Here is a 22,130-nt window from a genome sequence, read left to right as displayed (position 1 = left end):
GTGCGGGATCGGGCAGTGTTTCGTTCTGCTGTGCATGGGGTCGCTATGAGTCGGAAACGACTCGACGGCACTTAACAACAACAACATCAACAACATCAGGTAGAAATAAACACTGTTGATATATACTCTTTCCTTTTATTTTCCCTCTGGTCTTTCATATGTAATTTTTAAATTATTTATTTTCCTGCCTATGAGTTTTAATCTGCTTCCTAATCTCACAATATATTGTAAAAATTTGAATATATGAATATTTTATTTTAGTTTGCAAAATTTATTTTGTTTCTATTCTTCATTATCATAAATAACTATATTTGCACATATCTCACATAATTGCTCTAGGAAAAATTTCTGTATAAAACCGAAGACACATGTTAAAAGATGTGATACCAAAAAAAAAAAAAAGTCAAGTCGGATCCAACTCATAGCAACCCCTCCTTGGGTTTCTGGGGCTGAATCACTATGGAAGTAGACTGCCCAACCTTCCTTCCAAGGAGTGGCTGATGGGTTTGAACAGCTAGCCTTCTGGTTAGCAGTAAAATGCCTTAGGTACTATGCCACCAGAGATAATCAAATGTCATTCAGAAAGATTTCAATTTCTACTTGCATGAACTGTGAATCATTTTGATCGAAGATATATTATCATTCCATTTTACCTTTGTCATTTAATAAGTAAAGTGCATTAAAACCGGAACAGCTAAGGGAGACCAGGAAGTGAGGGAAGTGGTTTGGAACAGCTAAGGGAGAACTTGTCTGTCCAGTTTGTCATACTGTGGTGGCTTGCACGTTGCTGTGAGGCTGGAGGCTATGCAATAGGTGTTTCAAATGCCACCAGGGTTACCCAAGGTGGACAGGTTTCAGCAGAGCTTCTGGGCTTAGACTCAGAAGAGGGAAGAGGCCATCCACTTCTCAAAAAAATTGGCCAATGAAAACCTTATAAATAGCAATGAAATACTGTGTGATATATTACTGAAAAACTTTATGAGAGCCAGAACAGGAACAGATGTATGCACACTCATGTTCATTGCAGCACTATTTACAATAGCAAAAAGATGGAAACAACCTACATACCTATCAACAGAAGAATGGATATCCAAACTATGGTACCTGCACACAATGGAATACTATGTAACCCTAAAGAATATTGTAGAATCTGCAAAACACTGCATAACATGGATGAACTTGGAGGACATTATGCTGAGTGAAATAAGTCAATCACAGAATGACAAATATAGTATTAGTTCATTGTTGTGGAGGGTCAAGAAAAGGTTTATATATGGAGGGAAACTTTCTTTGCTGGTTGCCAGGGGTTGGGGGAGGGGAAGGGAGGGAATACTGCAAAAAAAAAAAAAAAAATGCATTGACCCATGTCACTTTAGTTTTGTGTATTTCACTGTACATAAATTTTATTTCAATAAAATGCATTAAAAATATTCTGTTTGTCAAAGAGGAAAATTTGAGAGACCCAGATAAACAAGACAGTCCCTTGTAGTTCCGGCTCTCATGTTTCATGGTATTACACATTATTGTTGTTTCAAATAGCATTTCTTTCATAACGTTACCAAAAAACAACCAAACTCACTACTGTTGAGTTAGATCCAGTCCACACCGACTCCTCCTTGGGTTTCCGAGGCAGTGTTACTACAGAAGTAGATTGCCCAATCTTCCTTCTGAGGAGTGGCTACTGTCAGCCTTCTGGTTAGCAGTCAAATGCCTTAAGCACTACACCACCAGAGTGCCCCATAACAAGTTGGAGCACTCATAATTTTACATATTAACTGGATATTTATTTGTACTTGTAATTCAGTGAATTTTTGCTTCATTATTTATTTATTTATTTTTTTTTTTACTGTATTAGTAATCTTTTCTTTATTGGTTTATAGGAGCTCTTTATATATTAAGAATACAAATTGTGTCTCAAGTGTATGTTATGATTTTTCTTATATTGATTTTTATTTATTCTTTTGTATTTCTATAAATATATTTAATTTCATGTAAATAATTCTAAAAACCAGTTACTTTACAATTTCTTATTTTTAGTTCATGTGCCTAAGAATTGTTTCTAATAGTGAAAATATATATATATAAGTTACAAATTTATTAGCTGTGGTAGCATAGTGCCTAAGGCACTTGACTGCTAACCAGAAGGCTGGCGGTTCAAACCCACCAGCCACTCCTCGAAAGGAAGATGGGGCAATCTACTTCTATAGTGATATTGCCTCGGAAACCCAAGGAGGGGTCACTTTGAGTCAGGTCCGACATGACGTCACATAACAACAACAGCAACAACATATTTATTATCTTCAGAAAAGTATTTAGAATGAAGTAAAAGTTTAATTTTTTCACAAATATTTAAAAGCTGTTGAAGGTCAGCGGTTCAAACCCACCAGCTACTCCACAGAAGGAAGACTGGGCGATCTACTTTCAAAAAGATTTTCAGCCTCAGAAACCCAATGGGGGTCACTATGAGTCAGAAATGATGCGATGGCAGTGAGTTTGGTCTTTTCTTATTGAAAAATACTGTTTTCCAAGTTATTTGAGCAAATTACCCATATATGAGTAAAAGGGATGATTCTGATCTTCTTAATTGTTCTATTAATCCATAAATCTATTTTGCTATTACCACACAATTTAAATTACTGAAGTTTCATAATATTTTTAAAATCATTTTGATAGTTACAAAATAAATGGGTACAAAATAAATTACATTAAGAATTTATTTTAAGTTATAAGTATATGTTAATTTGAGAAAAGTGACAATTTATAATATTATATAAACTGGTACATAGTATGCCATTGTTTATTTAACAATTTTTATTTGATCATCTCTAGCTCTATATACTAAAAATAAAAAAAAAAAAAAAACACTCACTGCCATCGAGTTGGATCCAACTCATAGTGACTCTACCTTGGGTTTCTGAGGCAGTATCACTACAGAGGCAGATTGCCCAATCTTCCTTCTGAGGAGTGGCTGGTGGGTTTGAATCTCCAGCCTTCTGGTTAGCAGTCAAATGATTTAGACACTACATCGTCAGAATTGCCCTACTTCTACATGTTGTTATTGTTGTTGTTATGTGCCATTGAGTCAGACCCAACTCATAGCCACCCCTCCTTGGGTTTCTGAGGCAGTATCACTATGGAAGTAGATTGCCCCATCTTCCGTCTGAGGACTGGCTGGTGGGTTTGAACCATGCTACCATGTTTGAACTATGCTACCAGAGCTCCTTTACATAGAGGTAATCAAATAGAGAATGTTTTGGATTTTTTTTTTTTTTTTGCTTTAGTTCTATATAAGGAGTTCTGTTGGCATAGTGCCTAAGGTATTTGACCACTAACCAGAAGGCTGACAGTTCAAACCCACCAGCCACTCCTCGGAAGGAAGACTGAGCAATGTACTTCTATAGAGATACTGCCTCGGAAACCCAAGGAGGAGTTGCCATGAGTTGTATATAAAGTTTTCAGTTGATTATATTGAGATATTGAAAAGAGAACAATATCATTTGTAGGTGCTCTGGTGACGTAATGCCTAAGGCATTTGACAGCTAACCAGAAACCTAGCGGTTCAAACCCACCAGACGCTCCTCGAGTGGAAGGTTGGTACTTCTGTAGTGATACTGCCTGGAAAACCCAAGGAGGGTATGAGTTGGATCCGATAAAGTTTTCAGTGGATTATATTAAAATTTTGAGAAGAGAATAGTATCATTTGTAAGCAGAGAAAATTAATTAGCTCTGTCAAATATAAGATGAGTGATGTTAGGCAGACCACTCAATCTTTCGTAAATTCTGATTTTTTTCACATGTGAAATGGAGATAATTGATAATTATTGTACCTATACTCATTGTTGTGTTAGAAAAGATAAGAAAAGTTCAGCACAGCACCTGATGTAATGTAAGCCTTCCATAAGTATTATTTTCTTTTACTTGTTGAACTGGAAAAAGAATTATCATTCTACTCTTAAGTCATTGAATTGCTTTTTTTATTAAATATGCATATTCAATTCTAGTACTTCTATCATTTACAAAAATGTTGAGTTTTTTTTTATTTTATCAAAAAAACATATTTATATTTAACAAAACATTTGACAAATTAACAAATTTTCTAAAATCCAAACAACTTGGAATTGTAATTTTACAAATTACAGAGTTTGATTTAATTATATTTGTATAGATCAATTTTTATACATTTATGGGAAGCTGTTTCATAGTTTTACTTTTTGTGTTACATGAATTATGCCTATTAGAATTATACTAGTTTTATAAAAGGAGGTCTGGTGGCATAATGCCTAAGGCACTTGACTGTTAACTAGAAGGCTGGCAGTTCAAACCCACCAGCCACTCCTTGGAAGGAAGGTTGGGCAATATAATATTATAATCTAAAATCAATGGCACCAAACAACAAAACAAGTTTTATAAAACAAAAGAAGCTGAATATAATTTTACAATGCATTTAGAATGAATTTTATTTTAAAAGTTATTTGGGAGTACCTGAGTTTTCAGGATTTGAGGAAACTGACCAATCATTTGTAATCAGCATAGTTTTATATAAAATTGTCAAATTATATATGGTTATTAATTTATTAAATGTTTAGTGCTCATGGAATCAGCTTTGAAAACTTGTATTTTCCAGAGTCTATATTAGTGTAGTACCTAAAGGCACTTGACTGCTAACCAGAAGGCTGGTGGTTCAAACCCATCAGCCACTCCTCAGAAGGAAGACAGGGCAATCTACTTCCCTAGTGATACTGCCTCGGAAACCCAAGAAGGGGTTGCTATGAGTCAGGTCCAACTCAACGGCACATAACAACAACAAATAATAATAACAAATATTTTAAATGAAAGTATTTCTGCAAATTTTTATTTTCTATAAAGTTGACTATTTAAAGGCAACTATATCCAATAAAACTATATTTCCATGAATTAGAGAAAAAAAAATTCATTAGACAAAATATAAATAAAATGTTCATTAAAAAAGGAAATCTAAAGTATAAGCTATATGATGAACCAAAATGAGCCAGGATGGAAGTGTGAGATATAAGAAATATTGATTTAAAGAGAAAAAAGTTAAATATTTGCATAGAGTGAAACAAATAATAAATTTTGTGTGAGAGAATGCAGGATTTAACAAAAATAATACAAAATAATAGCAAATAGGGTGAGAGGAACTGATCTGAATTAAAACATTTCAGGATTTTTGAATGGTTTAGGAAGAGGACAAAGACACTAAGTAAATATAATTTTATTAAGGTGGAAGGCTGGTAGAAAGAGGGTACCTAATAAAAGAATATGCATTTTAAATTTTTGAACGAGTGATGAGAAAAAAAGGAAAATGGAGGGAAAATAAAATTATAATTTAATATCCAGAAAGTCAAAAAGGGAGAACAAAAGGAGAAAAAGAAGAACATATAGAAAACAAACAATAATACATTACGGTAATCACAAAAATGTAACTACAATAAATACTCTGGTGTTTATTAAAAAAAAGACTTTCAATTATGGAGAAAATAAAAAATTAAACCAAAGTATATTCAATCTAAACGAGATACCCTGGAGCACAGATCACAGAACGATTAAATGTCTGAAGCTGAATAAGCCTAGACCTGGGGAAATATTCATCAAAAGGAAGTTCATATAAGTTTATTAATTTCAAATAAAATAGAGTTTTCACCTAAATCATAACTAGTGATAAAATGATTAACTACATAATGATAAATATTTAATTCATCAGGAAAATGTAACACTCTAACTATATATGTATATAGTAAGATAGCAAGAACATTTACAAAATAAAATGAACAAAACTATAGAGAGTGATAAATCTACCAAATAGTGACAAACATTAACATATTTTTAACTATTTGGTAGATAAAACAGAAAAAAAAATCATATATTAAAAGTATGAACAGCACAACTAAAAATTAATGAATATATAGAGAACTTTGTAACTAAATATTGCACAAAATATATTTTTAAAGTAAACATTAATTTTCATGTGTATTGGTCATGTCCAATGTCATACTGCCTGCCTCAAGATATTTCAAAGATTTGTATGTTGCAGAGCACACTCTCTGACTGAAAGGTGAATGAATAAGAGATTAATTAGAAAAGCATTATTAGCAAAACACCATTAGGAAAGAATATAAACCATGTGAAAAGCCATGACTTGGGAAATTATAATAGAAACAAAAGATAATTAGAGTTGAAAAAGAACAAAAGCAGAATATGATAAACTGGTGGAATTCAGCTAAATAGTTCTTACTTGAAAATGTATAGTCTTAAATATTTTTATTGGAAAAGAAATTATACTTGAAATTAAATAGCTAAACTTCCAATTAAAAAGTAAAAAATAACAGCAGATTATCCCCTTCAGGTCTGGAACTGAACCCACACCTGTGGATTCCAGCCAAACAAAAGACAGGCATATGAGTTGCACATTTACCTGAGGTAGACACACTCCTTGGAGAGAACAGTCATGGGAGAAAGAAGGGCTGTTTTGTACAGGGAGACAGCTCAGGGGGCAGGAGTGCATGGAGGGATGGACACAGGGAAGAGGTAACTATTGCGAGGGAGGAAGTGGGAGAGACACTGTTGCATTGGGGTAAATTGTAGTCAATGTCATGGGACAAAGTGTATGTGAACTGTTGTATGGAAAGTGAATTTGCTCTGTAAATTTTCACCCAAATCATAATAAAAAATAATAATAATAAAAATAAAATAACAGCAGATTAAACTCAGATATTAAATGGAATAAAATAATAAAGACACTAATAGGGTTTGAAAATGAGTTAATATTGTTCACTGGCCATTATACCAATCCTATTTATTTGATAATTATCATAAATAATAAGAAATATAATAATAAAAAGATGATAGGTTTTTTTGTTTGTTTTGTTTTTTTATTATTTGCATCTGTTTGGAAAATGTAGCTGCATTGGTAATCATACATAAAAGCGAATCAACTGTATTTTGAAAAAGAAGGTTAACAAAAGATATTAATGGAAAGTATATTCCAATTATTGTGGTTAAGTGCCGCTGAGTAAGTTATGACTCATAGTGAACCTATGTACAGCAGAATGAAACACTGCACAGTCTTGGGTAATCCTCACAATCATTGTTATGTTTGAGCCCATTGTGGAAGCCATTGTGTCAGTCTGTCTTGTAGAGGGTCTTCCTTATTTTTGCTGACTTCCTTCTTTACCAAACATGATGTCATTCTTCAGAAATTGGTCCCTCCTGATAACATGTCCAAAGTATGTGAGATGATGTCTTGCCATCCATGCTTTTAAGGAACATTCTGGTTGTACTTCCAAGATAAATTTGTTCATTCTTCTGGCAGTACATGGTATATTCAATATTCTTTGCCAACATCATGATTCAAATGCATCAATTCTTCTTCAGTCTTCCTTATTCATTGTTCAGCTTTTGTACAATATGAGGCAACTGAAAATACCATGACTTGGGTCAGATGCACCTTCATCTTCAAAGTGGCATCTTTGCTTTTCAACACTTTAATGTCTTTTTGCAGCAGATTTATCTGATGTAATACATCATTTCATTTCCTGACTGCTACTTCCAAGGTTGTTGATTGTAGATCCAAGTAAAATTAAGCTCTTGACAATTTCAATCTTTTCTCTATTTTTCCTGATGTTGCTCACTGGTTCAGTTGTGAGGAATTTTGTTTTCTTTATGCTGAGATGTAATCTATACTGAAGCCTATAGTACTTCCAGTCCTCTTTACTTCCAGCAACCAAGGTTGTGTCTTCTGAATATCACAGGTTTTTAATGGGTCTTCCTGCAATCCAGATGCTTCATTTTCTTCATATAGTCCAATTATAGAGGAGGATTTTTTTTTTCCAGACACCCTCTTGCTATTATTAGCTCATGTAATTTGATTTATCTTGTTCACAAACTTCATATTGTGTAGTTTTCTTTTTATAAGCGCATATATTATTTTCAACTTGCTCTCAAACTTTATTTTCTATCAGAATTTTATCTTTAGTCCTTTCAAAATGATTTTCAGAATATATTTTCAACCGCTTATTAAGATAAGTTAAAAAATAATTAATAAGCACCCATAATTACATTAGAGTAAGAGTTATATTTGTTAAATTAAAAATAGCTATATGCCCCTACAAAAAAAAAGAAAAAAAGATAGAAAACAACAAATGCTTGCAAGGTTGTGGGCGGATTAGGGCACTTCTGGTGGGACTATGCCACCAGAGCTCCCATGAAATGACATAAACATTATGGAAAATGGTATGGCACATCCTCAAAAAGCTAGACATAGAAATATTTTATGATTCAGCAATCCAATTACCAGGTGTATATTCTAGAAATACAAAAATAGTGACACAAAAAGACTTACACCTATGTTAATTCAGCATTCTTTACAACAGCAAAAAGATGGAAACAACATAATTGTCCATCAATGGATGAGTGGATAAATAAGTTATGATACATATATACAATAGGAGCTCTGGTAGCATAATGCTTAAGGCATTTGACTGCTAAACAGAAAGCTGGGGTTCAAACCTACAAGACACTCTTTGGAATGAAGACTGGGTAATCCATTTCCATAGAGATATCACCTTGGAAATCCAAGGAGGGGTCACTATGACTAGGAATCAACTCAATGGCAGTGAGTTTGGTTTCTATGAATTATAAAGATTAATGAGTCTATGAAACATCTCATAACATGGAAGAATCTGTGTTCATAATGAATCAATAAGAATCTGTAATCATAATGTATTTCTAAAATTATGCAAAGTGAAATAAGCCAATGACAGTAGGACAAATATTGTAAGTCCCACTACTATAAAAAGTCAAGAATAGATATATACACAGAAAAAAAGTTCTTTAATGGTTACCAGGGATGGGAGGGAGAAGGGGGAAACACTTTCTAGATAGTAGAAACTTGTTACTGTGGCATTGGGTAAGGCAATTCCAAATATATGGGTGAAGTCAGCACAACCTGACAAAGAGAAATAAAGACAATAAGAATTACATTAGAAAAAGGGACAATCTTGGTAAATGCTGTAACATATACATTTCTGAAACAACAGTAAAACATCCAAAAAACATATGTGGGTAGCAATGTTGGTAGAAACAGATGCATAAATGTGTATATGAAGGCATATATGAGTAAACGCATATGCAGGTGTAGATGTATCTTTAGGCATATATATACATATACATGTTTTGTATGCTGCACATATATTCACATATATAACAAACCACGTAGGGAATATAGTTACAAAATTGTCCTAGACATATCCAAACCACTTATATGATCAGTTTACTGGGTTGAAAGACTATAGTCTCAGGGCCAACCTGATCAACTTGTATAACATAGTTCACAAAGATAATGTTCTACATCCTAGCTCGGTCAGTAGTGTCTGGGATTTTAAAAACTTGTTAGCAGTCATCTAAGATACATTTGAGGAGCTCTGGTAGCATAGTGTCTAAGGCATTTGACTGTTATTGAGAAGGCTGGCAGTTCAAACCCACCAGCCACTCCTTGGAAAGAAGGCTGGGCAATCTACTCCCATAGTGCTGTTGTTTTTGTTAGGTGCTGTGGAGGTGTCTCTGACTCACAGCGACCCTATGCACAGCAGAACAAAACACCACCTGGTCCTGCACAAGCACCGTTATTCTTGTCACACTTGAGCCCATTGCCACTGCCACCATGTCAATCCATTACATTGAGGGCCTTGCCCTCTTTCGTCGACCCTCCGTATTACCAAGCATGGCATCCTTCTCCAGGGAATGGTCTTTTCTGACAATGTGACCAAAGTAGGTGAGACGAAGTCTGGCCATTCTCGCCTCCAAGGAGCATTCTGCTATACCTCCTCCAGGACAGACCTGTTAGTTCCTTTATCAATCCACGATACTTTCAGCATTCTTCACCAATGCCACAGCTCAAAAGCATCAATTCTTCAGTCTACCTTATTATTCATTGTCCACCTCTCACATAGCTATAAGGTGTTTGAAAATACCACGGCTTGTGTCAGGCGCAACTTAGAACTCAAGGAGACATCTTTGCTCTTCAGTACTTGAAAGAGGTCCTTTGCAGCCAATTTGCCCAGTGCTATACATCATCTGATGTCCTGACTGGTGTTTCCATTGGCATTGATTGTAGAACCAAACAATATGAAGTCTTTCACAATTTCAATGTTTTCTCCATTTATCATGATGCTGCTTATTGGTCCAGTTGTGAGGATTTTGTTTTCTTTATATTGAGATGTAATCCATACTGCAGACTGTAGTCTTCAATCTTCATCAGTAAGTGCTTCAAGTCATCCTCAGTTTCAGCAGGCAAAGTTGTTCTGTCAGCGTATCACAGGTTGTTAATGATTCTTCCTCCAATCCTGATGCCATGCTGTTCTTCATATAGTCCAGCTTCTTGGATTATTTGCTCAGTATACAGATTGAAAAAGTATGGTGAAAGGACACAACCTGACACTCTCCCATCTTGATTTTAAACCATGCAGTATTGCCTTTTTCTATTCAAATGACAGCCTCCTGATCTATGTACAGGTTCCTCATGAGTACAATTAAGTGTTCTGGAATTGCCATTCATCTTTATCCTAAATTTGTTATGATCCACACAATCAAATGTTTTTGCATAGTCAATAAAACACAAGTAAACATCTTTCTGGTATTCTTTGCTTTGAACCAAGATCCATCTGACATCAACAATGATATCTCTCGTTCCATGTCCTCTTCTGAATCCAGCTTGCACTTCTGGAAGTTCTCTGTCAATATATTGCTGCAACCATTTTAGAATTATCTTCAGTGAGATTTTACTTGCATGTTATATTAATATTGTTTGATAATTTCTACATTCTGTGGGATCACCTTTCTTTGGAACAGGTACTAATATGGATGATGCAGGAAACATCAAAAGAAGATGGAAAGAATACACAGAGTCACTGTACCAAAAAGAACTGTTTGATGTTCATCCATTTCAGGAGGTGGCATATGTTCAAGAACCAGTAGTACTGAAGGAAGAAGTCGAAGCCGCACTGAAAGAACTGGTGAAGAACAAGGCTCCAGGAACTGATGGAATCCCATTGAGATGTTTCAACAAATCGATGCCCCACTGGAAGTACTCACTTGGCTAAGCAAAGAGATTTGGAAGACAGCTGCCCGGCCAAATGATTGGATTTCTGTCTGTACTGATATTTGTCCATAGTGATACCACCTTGAAAAACTAAGGAAGGATCACTATGAGTCAGATTCAACTTGATGGCAGTTAAGTTGTAGTTTTTTTTTTTTTTTTTTTTGGTTAAGATACAACTATTGGTTTCTACATGTGTGGAGCAAAAAAAGCATGAAAGAAATCAAAGGCTCAAATTTTCATTTTGTCCATGGGACTAACATCTCACAGGAACCCTGACCTCTTTTAACCTGAGACCGGAAGAACTAGATGGTGCCTTGCTACAACTACCAATCATTCTAACCAGGGAACAGTAAAAGGCCCTATGTAGAATGAGAGAAAAATGTAAAATAAAATTCAAATTTCAAAAAACTGCCAGACCTACTAGACTGATAGAAGATTATTACCCTAGGATATCCTTTGAACTTGGAATTGAAGCTATTTCTGCAGGTCACCTTTCAGCCAAATAATAGGTTGGCTTATAAAATAAACAATATCACCTGTGAGTATTGTGCTTCCTTAAACGATTGACTATATGAGACCAATCAATCAACATTTACTCAACAGCAAAGATGAGAGGCAAGAAGGTGAAGGAAGGTTAAATCAATGGAAACAGAACAAATAGAGTAGAAATAATGGAAATGCTGACATATGGTAAAATTGTAACAAATGGCAGAGAAAAATTTGTATAAAAAAATGTTCAAATAGAACATAATTTGCTGTGCAAATGTTCACTTAAAACATGATAAAATATTATTCCTAAAATTCCATTTAATAAAAGAAATATATAAAAATAGATACATGAAGAACTGTCTATATATTACTGTGCTTGGTGATAACAGTAAGTTTTTATGTGCGATAATTAGTCAGGCGACACAAATTTTGTCATTCTAAATTTTCAATACTACTATTGCAACAGCCAGCTTCATACCCATAGCGACATTCAATTACTAGAGATATAAAACATTCTTTAACTACCACTGCATTCCCCCCAAAGATAACAAATACATTGAAGCTATTCCAGATAGATTAACGGGTTAAAAGCATTAAATCAAAACTATGTACCATATTTTAATGCAAATAACATGCACCTTCTCTCCTTTGCTTGTCAACTACTTCTTGCCCTGAGCAGGAGTTTTCTTAAATTAACTATTCTAATGTTTTCACATGTGTAAAATAAATTATATATGTGTATGTGTGTGTGTGTGTGTGTGTGTTTTAGTTTTGGAGCTTTTTGCAGCCATGTCCATGTGTGAGTTTGGGTTCTGTTTTTCCCTTTTACATTACCCACCAGCCACTCCTTGGAAGGAAGGTTGGACAATCTATTTCATAGTGATACTGCCTCGGAAACCCAAGGAGGGGTCGCTATGACTTGGATCAGACGGCAGTGGTTGCATTGTTTGTGTTTTATTAAGACTGGTATCAAGTTTCTGGTAATCACATAAATGGAAGAATGTGTTCCTTTTCATCTCTAGAAAATTTACATGAGATTATAAGTATTTCTCTATACTTCTGTTGGGTAGAATGTTGGGTAGAATTGATAAATTAAGCATTTTGAGCCCAGGTTTTTTTGTTGCTGTTGTTAACTTTTTTTTGACTAATACTCCAATTAATTTGTAATTTCATTTTAATTGCTACAGAGGTATTAAAGTTTTTTTTAATAAGAATTTAGTAAATTATATTTTATGGCAATTTGTCCATTTCACTTAAATTTCTAAATTTATCGGTATAAAGTTTTTCAAAATATCATTTTATTCTCACTTTGGTGTATAAAGTACTTATGATTATAATAATCTCATAATTCTAAATATTAGATTGTTGTATTTTTACTATTATCCTTCCTGATCTATCTTTTCATGTTTGCTGTTTTTTTAAGTCAATTCGTAGAACTAACTTGTTTTATACTTTGTCATATATGTTATTTTCACACATTAAGTTTTATCTTTTCTTTATTACTTACTTCTGTAAGTATTTTCCATTTATTTTACTGTTCTTGCTAAGTTCTGTATATGGATATTTAGCTTATTAGTTTCGGGTCTTTCTTGTTTCCTAACATAAATATTTAAGACTGAATTTGCTTCAAAGTACTGATTTAGTTGCATCCTACAAGTCTGGTATGTAGTATGTTTGTTATATTACAATTGAAAATAACTTCTAATTATTTCTTTGCTGAATTGGATATTTAGACTTTTATTTCTTAATGTTATAATATGTGGGCATTTTTCTACTTACCTCTCTGATACTGAATTCTAACTTAATTTCATTTTGTCTGAGGACATATTTTTATTATTTCAATCACTTTATAGGATTTTTATTTTTAAAATTATCTCTTTCAAAAAAAGACCCTGGAATTTAAATAATTTCCATTATGAATTATCTGTGGTTTTAGGTCTTTTATTTGAAGAATTAAATAAGATTTTTAAATAAAGGAAATTATATTTAAGAGATGAGTGATCTATTGTACTTATATGAGACTCAAATGAAACTCTTAGTGTTATAAACTACCTTCTCCCCTGGGGTAACAGAGATTCTCCAGATGCAGTGTGTATAAGAAGGGTAGCCATTTGGAAATCCTGGGGAAGAAAGGTTGCCATTGGATTCTTGTAGCGTTTCTCCACATGCTAAAATGGAAAAAAGAAAGAAAAGATATATACATAAATTATTTGATTACAAAAGGACTTATCCATATTTCATGAAAAGGAGATCTTATTAAGAAGACAGATACAAATACATAAAGTGTTGAGTTTTTTGTTTGTTTTAAACAAGAGTATATATTTGTATTTTATACAAGACTTTTTCTTTCTAATTCAATTTCTTTTTATGTTGCTCTTACCAAACTTTCAATATCCTCAGTGGCTTCACCACAATCCAATGTTTGGCAAAATTATAAAATAAATAACCTGGCAGTCTGGAGTTCTCAGTGGTGCAAATGGCTAAGCACTCAACTACTAAGGAAGAGTCGGTGATTAGAATCCACCCATATGCACTTTGGAAGAAGCACTGGAGATCTGCACCCTAAAGGTCACAGTTGTGGAAACTCTGTGGAGCGCAGTTCTACTTTGTAACACAGGGGCTACCATGAGTCAGAATCAACTGGATGGAGACTCGTCTTTTTTTTTTTTTTTTTTTAATCTAGAATTTAAAACGTTGTTCCTGATGGAAACCTTTTTCATTCATTCACAAAGAGATTAAAGTCAATTTTTTGTTGTTTTTGACTCCAACACATAGTGACACTATGTACAACAGAACAAAACACTGCCTGGTTATTCATGATACTCACAGTCCTTGAGCCCATCATTGCAGCCACTGGGTCAACCCATCTTGGTGAGAGTCTTCCAATTTCCATTGAACCCCCACTTTACCAAACACAATATCCTTATCCAGGGAAGGGTCCCTTCTGACAACATGACTAAAATAGGTGAGACAAAGTCTGGCAATTCTCACTTCTAAGGAGAATTCTGGCTGCATTTCTTCCAGGATAGATTTGTTTGTTCTTCTAGCAGTCCATGGTATTTTCAGTATTCTTCACCAACACCACAATTCAAAGGCATCAATTCTTATTCATTGTTCAGCTTTCCCATACATGTGAGGCAACTGAAAATACCATGGCTTGGTTTAGGCACACCTTAGTCTTCAAAGTGACATCTTTACTTCTTAACACTTTAAAGAGGTCTTTTGCAGCAGATTTGTGCAGTGTAATACAGTGTCTGATTTCTTGACTGCTGCTTACATGGGTGTTGATTGTAGATTCAAGTAAAATGAAATCTCTGACAAATTCAATCTTTTCTCCATTTATCATGATGTTGCTTATTGGTCCAGTTGTGAGGATTTTTGTTTTCTTTATGTTGAGATGTAATCCATACTGAAGATTATAGTATTTGATCTTCATCAGTAAGTGCTTCAAGTCATCTTCATTTTAAGCAAGCAAGGTTGTATCATCTGTATATCACAGGTTGTTAAGGAGCCTTCCTCCAATCTTGATGTCACATTCTTCTTCATATAGTCCAGTTTCTTGTATTATTTGCTCAACATAGAGATTGAATACGTATGGTGAAAGGATACAAGACGGATGCACACTTTTTATGATTTTAAATGATGATGCAGTATCCCCTTGTTCTGTTCGAGCAACAGCCTCTTGGTCTATGTACACACTTCTCATGAGCACAATTAAGTGTTCTGGAATTCCCATTCTTCACAATGTTATCCATAATTTGTTAGGATCCACACAGTCAAATGTCTTTGCATAGTCAATAAAACATAGGTAAACATCTGTCTGGTATTTGCTTTCAACCAAGATCCATCTGACATCAGCCATAATATCCTTTGTTCCACGTTCTCTTCTGAATCTGGCTTGAATATCTGGAAGTTCCCTCCCAATAAATTACTATAATCATTTTTTAATTTTCTTCAGCAAAATTTGATATTAATGTCATATTAATGATATTGTTTGATAATTTTCACATTCTGTTGTATTATCTTTCTCTGTAATGGGCACAAATATGGATTCTTCCAGTCAGTTTAAAAGCCACCTATTCAGATTCAGGTCAAAGATACCTAGCTTATGTCTCTCTGGAACAACATGAAACATTCCATTAATATATTCAGTGTGAATTGAGGCTAAATTTAATACTGACCAATGAAAGATAACCAAAAAGTACTTAATGAAAGTAGTAACAAAATGCTATACAGGCACACCTCATTTTACTGCACTTTGCATTATTGTACTTCACAGATATTATGTTTTTTACAAATTGAAGGAGTGGCAATCCTGCATTGAGTAAGTCCCTGATGATTTTTCCAATAGCATGTGCTCATATTTTGACTCTGTGTCACATTTTGGTAATTCTCATAATATTTTAATCTTTTTCATAATGATATTGCACACTTAACTGTGTAAACATAATTTTTGTATGTACTGGGAAATCAAAAATTGTGCGGCTTGCTTTAGTGCAATATTTGCTTTATTGTGGTTATCTGGAATGAACCCACTGTATCTCCAATGTATGTCTGTATACAATGAAATTTTTTTCTCAAAATAAGTGCAAAAATAATAACTTTTAAAGATTAAAAAACATCATGGAAAGTTCAAGTTTTTCATCAAGATGTAGACATTTATTAACTATCTGTTTTCTGTTGATCGTAAGTAAAGTCTGCTGAAAAAAAGTTACACTTTCTCCTGGATGGTGGAAATTGTTAATGCACTTGGCTGCTCACTTTAAGACTGAAGTCCAAGTACCCCCAGAGGCACGTTTGAAGAAAGGCTTAGTTATCTACTTCTGAAAAATGTGCCATTGAAAACCCTATGGAGCACAGTGCTACTTTGACAAACATGGGATCACCTTGAATTGGTGTCACCCTGATGGCAATTGGTGTATTTTTTTTAAGCTTGTCTAATTCCTTGAATATTACCAGTTACCTGAAATAACAAATCATTAGCTGCATGCCTCAGCATTGTGTGATAGATACTTCAAGACCATTTTGACATTGGCAAAGTATAGTAATTGTTCCTTGTTCAGCTGTGACTGGTGATCAGAACCATTCTAAAATGAGCTTTGTTACCCTTGCAAGATGACCTAAGCTGCTTTCAGTATCTTTAACTCAAGAACAATTCCTTCAATCATCTTTATAACCTTCACTCAATAATTTGAAAGAACAATTCCCTCTGAGGGAGACAACAATGGAAACTGAGACATTACCATATTACAGAGTCATAGCTACCAGCAGGTGAACTCTCATCTCATCAAATCCTCAATAAATTATACATGGTTCTGCATATCTCAATGTAAATGATGAAAGAAAGGTGATTACCTTGAAAAGACAAAAAAGAAGTATAAAAACTGTCTGATATGATATAAATATTTATTTAGAAATGCAGAGACTATATTTGCACAACAAAATAAATTTAAAGTTGGAATAAGCAATATTTATTCTGATGAATAGGCAGATACAAGCCAATTTGGAACAAAACAAAAATGTTCAAGGTCAAAATGCATAATTCAGCTCTGTTCTCTGAACCACCTAGAGTACTTGATAAATGTAATATTTACAAGAAGTCTTAGACAAATGAGTATTTGTTAAGATTTGATTAATGCAAGCAATGTGCTTCTAATCATTTGGAAGAGAAAAAATATAATTCACAGTAGTTTAAAAATAAATTCTATAATGATTAAATGTTCTACAAAGCCATAGGGAATGCTTATAATGGAATTTATGAAGTGGAATAAAAACATTTCAATATATTTCATCCAATACACACAAACAGTACTATCATAATTTTAAAAAAAAAAGTCTTTTAAATGAGATATTAAACAGAATATAGCATATAATTTTAAAATTAAATAAATCTATAATATGGCAGTTTCTTATTATGCAAGAAGTGCAGTTATCTATACTAAAGCTGTGGTAATGGACTGGAAGCTTTTCTCAATAAATGTAGTTGTCCCAGGCTTCTTAGCCCCTACCACTCAAGATGTTTTATCAGTATTCCTGGCCATTTGGGGATTTATGCTCAGATGTGGAAAACAAACTTTCAGACTCAAAGAACAAAAGGAAAATTAGCAAGGAAAAGGTGGCACAACTATAAACAATAAGTTAAATTGTATAGTCCATCCATGGACTGAACAATGCACATGGAATAATAAGAAACATGTTTGAGACTTGGCATTACCACTTATCAATTATGTCACCATGAGCAATTCTTAAAAGTTTGAGCCCTAGTTTTCACTTCTATAAAATCATCATCTTATCAGTATACTTCATAAGGTTGTTTTACAGATTTCAAATGATATTATAATCATGAGTGGATTTTGTCAAAACTATTTCATGGACTTTCTGTGTCGTCCTCCACCCCCAAAATTCCTGAGCTGCCTTTTTCCACAATTAGGATGACTCTGTGGTCTTAAAAGTTAGATGTGTTCTGGTTACCTACTGCTGCTCTGACAAGAATATCTACCACAAATGGGTTGGCCTTAACAAACAGGAGTTTATTCTCTCACAGTTTGGAGGCTTGAAGTCCAAGTTCAAAGTGCCAGGCTGTAGGGGCTGTGTGAAATCCCTCAGACTTGGGCTTCAGCTCTACCTCTTGCTCCTGGCCCACTGAAGCTAGAGACATCTCTTCACACAGGCAGCTACTGGCCACTGATGCTAACAAGCCCAAGGTCGACAAATAAAATGGCACAGTTCCAATGTTACCAAACCACACAGCAGGTCATTAATTCAAGTCCATTGAAAATCCCAAGGTCAGCAGAGCATGGCAGGCTGCTGAACAATGACATGGCTACATGTAGGGTCCAAGCATGCCATAAGCTAGAGACCATTCCCAAAGCTATTTCTTAAATATGGGAAGTAGACCACATAACCAAAGGCAGCTACTCAGCTGCTCACAGTAGATTGCACCATGCAGTTGATTAGCAGTCTCATCATGGGGAATACTACATCCAGCTACCCAGCCACTCAACCAGGCCTAGCCAACGTGACACAAAAACTAAACCACCACAGAATATATCTTTAAACTATAACTAATTTTTAGTCATAATTGAAAGGAAAATAAATAAGTATGAAGAGGCAATTACTATCATTTGTCTTACCAAAATTACTCTAAAACAAAATTCAACTTTTAAAACTTTTTATCATATGATCCATATACTTTTGAATTAGATAAATCACAAAGTATAGAAAATCAGCTGGAATTGTCCCAATGATAATTGGGTTGTGCGTGTTGCTTAAGAATTATTACAAACTCTGGTACTGTTTAATAACATGAATAAAGTTAGAGCTGACTGCACTTCCATTTACAAATGTCTACAGAATTAACCAAATAGCAAAGGCTAACTGTCCCTTTTTCATATTCAGTAGACGCTTATCTGTAAGTTCTATTAAAGCTAAGAAAAACACAGATAGATATACCTAATGATTTGTATTAAATCAACCTTTTTCAAAAGAATCTTAAAAAAAAATCCACAGTAGGGGAGAAAATAAAACTGAATGGTTAATAGTATCTAATAAATGCATATTATTCTTATATCCATGGTTCCCTTAAATTTTTAAATGTAATTCATAAAATTGTGCTGTAAATTTTTAAACTAAGGAAATGTTAAAAGAAACTCTAAGTCATTATGTGAGCAATAATAGTGAGATTAATTACTGAAATATTTAAAAATACATTTCTGTAGTAACTGCCTAAAACCCACCAAACCCACTGCCACTGAGTAGATTCCAACTCATAGTGACCCACACAGGGTTTCCAAGGTTGTAAATCTTTTGTGAAAGCAGACTGCCACAGAATGGCTGGTGGGTTTGAACCAACGAACATTCAGTTATCAGCCAAATGCCTTAACCATAGTGCTACCAGTTTTCCTTAGTAACGGCTTACTGAAGTCTAAAGCAGATTTTTAGTTGCAGCACATGCATAAACATCTAGATGATTCTCTTTAGGCTTATTTTGTTGGCAACCTGGTTTAGACATGAAACGACTGTATGTACAATGGAATAGAACACTACTCTTTCTGGCATCCTCCTTACAATTGTTGCTGTGTTTGATACCATTGTTACAGACACTGTCAATCCATCTCGTTGAAAGTCTTTCTCTTTTTAGCTCACCCTTTACTTTATCAAGCATAATGTCCTTCTCCAGGGACTGATCCCTCCTGATAACATATCCAAAATAAGTGAGATGTAATCTCACTATTCTTGATTCTAAGGAGAATTCTGGCTGGACTTTTGCCAAGACAGATATGTTGATTCTTCTGGCGGTCGATAGCATATTCAATATTCTTTGTCAACATCATAATTCAAAGGCATCAATTCTTATTTGTTCTTCCTTATTCATTGTCCAGCTTTCACATACATATGAGCCAACTGAAAATACCATGGCTTGAGTCAGGTGCACCTTCGTCCTCACAGTGACACTTGCTTTTTAACCCTTTCAAGAGGTCTTTTGCAGCCAATTTGCCCAATGCAATATGCTGTTTGATTTCTTGATGGCTGCATCTATGTGTTAAGTGTGGATCCGAGTTAAATGAAATTCCAGACAACAGGAATCTTTTCTCCATTCATTATAACATATGTTGCTTATTGGTCCAGTTGTGAGGACTTTTGTGTTCTTTATGTTGATGGGTAATACATAACTGAAGGCTGAAGTCTTTGATCTTCATCAGTAAGGGATTCAAGTCATCTTCACTTTCAGCAAGTAAAGTTGTGTTATCTGCTTATCACAAGTTGTTAATGAGCCTTCCTCCAATCTTGATATCATGTTCTTCTTCATATAGTCCAGCTTCCCAGATTACTTGTTTAGTATAAAGACTGAGTAAGTATTATGAAAGGATATAAACCTTGCACACATCTTTTTTGATTTTACACCATACAATCCTCCCTTATTCTGCTTGAACAACTGACTTTTGGTCTATACACAGGTTCTGTATGAGCACAATTAAGTATTCTAGACTATTTTATTGTCCTTAAATGGTTAAATCTACTTCCTCACTGCACTGTGTTGTCTGTATGTTTTCCCAGACTCTGCTACTTTTGTATATAGTCTATGCTTTGTTACTTGAGCCCATACTACCTAGGGCAGTGCTTTTCACATGCTAAACTTGTCTCATTCATTCACACAATAATTATGTATTTAGCAACTTTTTTTTTTTTTTTTTTTCACTAGGTGCTACAAACTGTTAACACTCTCAGCTGCTAAAAGAAAGGCTGGAGTTTGGAGCATGTTCAGAGGCACTTTGAAAAAAACCCCTGGTAATCTACTTCCAAAAAATCAGCATTGAAAACCCTATGGAGCACAATTCTATGCTGACATACATGGGGTCGTGATGAGACTTGATGGAGCTGGTTTTTAGTTTACATCAGAATTAAAATACAGTAAGGAAAGCAAGCTATTTCCAGTCTTCAATAAGCTTTTACTCAAGTGCAGATAATGAAAACTGACCATTGTAACACTGAGCTACAAAAGTTGAGAACAACAAATGATGTTTTTACCACCATGAGAGTTCTGGAAGGCCAGGGTGTTTTTAAGTAGCAGATAATAAAAGCCAAATCCTGAGGATCATCTAGGATGTAACCAATCCTAAATGTTCATGGCTTAAGAAAGAAGCTAAGGCTCTAGGGGTTCTAGGGCCTAGAAGAAGTAAGGGTGAGAAACTAGGCTATAAGGGAATATCTAAAGAAAAGGCAGCCCAAGAAAGTAGACAACATTCAAATCTTGATGGCCATCACCAATTGCCACTGAGTTGACTCCAGCTCATGGCAACACTATAGGTGTTAGAGCAGGACTGTGCTCCATAGGGCTTTTAATGGCTGATTTTTCAGAAGTAGATCATCAGGCTTTTCTTCTGAGGTATCTCTCAGTGGACTCTACTCTCGGACATTTCAGTTGAGAGCTGAGTTCTTTATCACTCTTCCCAGGGACTCCAATCTTCAAGGAGATATCTTAAAAAGAAAACTAGTCCTTCTCCTAAAGATAAGTGGAGTAAGATTTGCATATTAAAAACACTTTAACAGCAAGAAAACTGAACAGATGTAAGGATGGAGGCAAGAGACAATTTAAGAGACATTTAAGCAATCAAGACAGGACATAATGACACCTGGATTTGGGAGATTATGGCAGTAATTTGAGATACTATGAAGAAGAAACAGAAAGCCCAGTTTGACTAAAAGAAGCTTGGCAGAGGAGGGAGGAATGAAGTTCCGGTTTGGTCTACTGGATGGTCCATAGTGTCATCTGCTGAGCTATGGAATGTTTGCTCATTAAATCAATAAATGGATTCATGAATGAATAGAAAATAGAGTTTAATGATATTTTTGCACATTGACAATATATTTTAGCAAAAAATCTTATCTATAAAAGCACATATAAAATAATATTGTGTCTGAGATCTCAGAAAATTGTATCAGAAACCAAATTATTGATGCTTTGTTGTTGTTGTTGTTGTTATGTGCCGTCGAGTCAGCCCTGACTCATAGCGACCCGTCCTTG

At 34.5% G+C, this 22,130-nt stretch overlaps 1 protein-coding gene across 1 annotated transcript in view; it reads right to left on the bottom strand.

The window, feature by feature from the left end:
• TLL1 (tolloid like 1) overlaps nt 1–22,130 on the bottom strand; it is a 381,362-nt gene that overhangs the window by 112,838 nt on the left and 246,394 nt on the right. The window contains exon 9 of the mRNA XM_007954208.2: nt 13,658–13,773. Coding sequence (XP_007952399.1) covers nt 13,658–13,773 — 116 coding nt within the window. The remainder of the gene's footprint in view (nt 1–13,657; nt 13,774–22,130) is intronic.

The sequence above is a fragment of the Orycteropus afer genome, unplaced genomic scaffold, assembly GCF_000298275.1.
Source record: "Orycteropus afer afer isolate SDZICR_OR568_19922 unplaced genomic scaffold, OryAfe1.0 scaffold00443, whole genome shotgun sequence".
NCBI classification, from domain to species: domain Eukaryota; kingdom Metazoa; phylum Chordata; class Mammalia; order Tubulidentata; family Orycteropodidae; genus Orycteropus; species Orycteropus afer.
The sequence above is the reverse complement of the archived record's forward strand: the minus strand, read 5'-3'. Positions and strand labels throughout refer to the sequence as shown.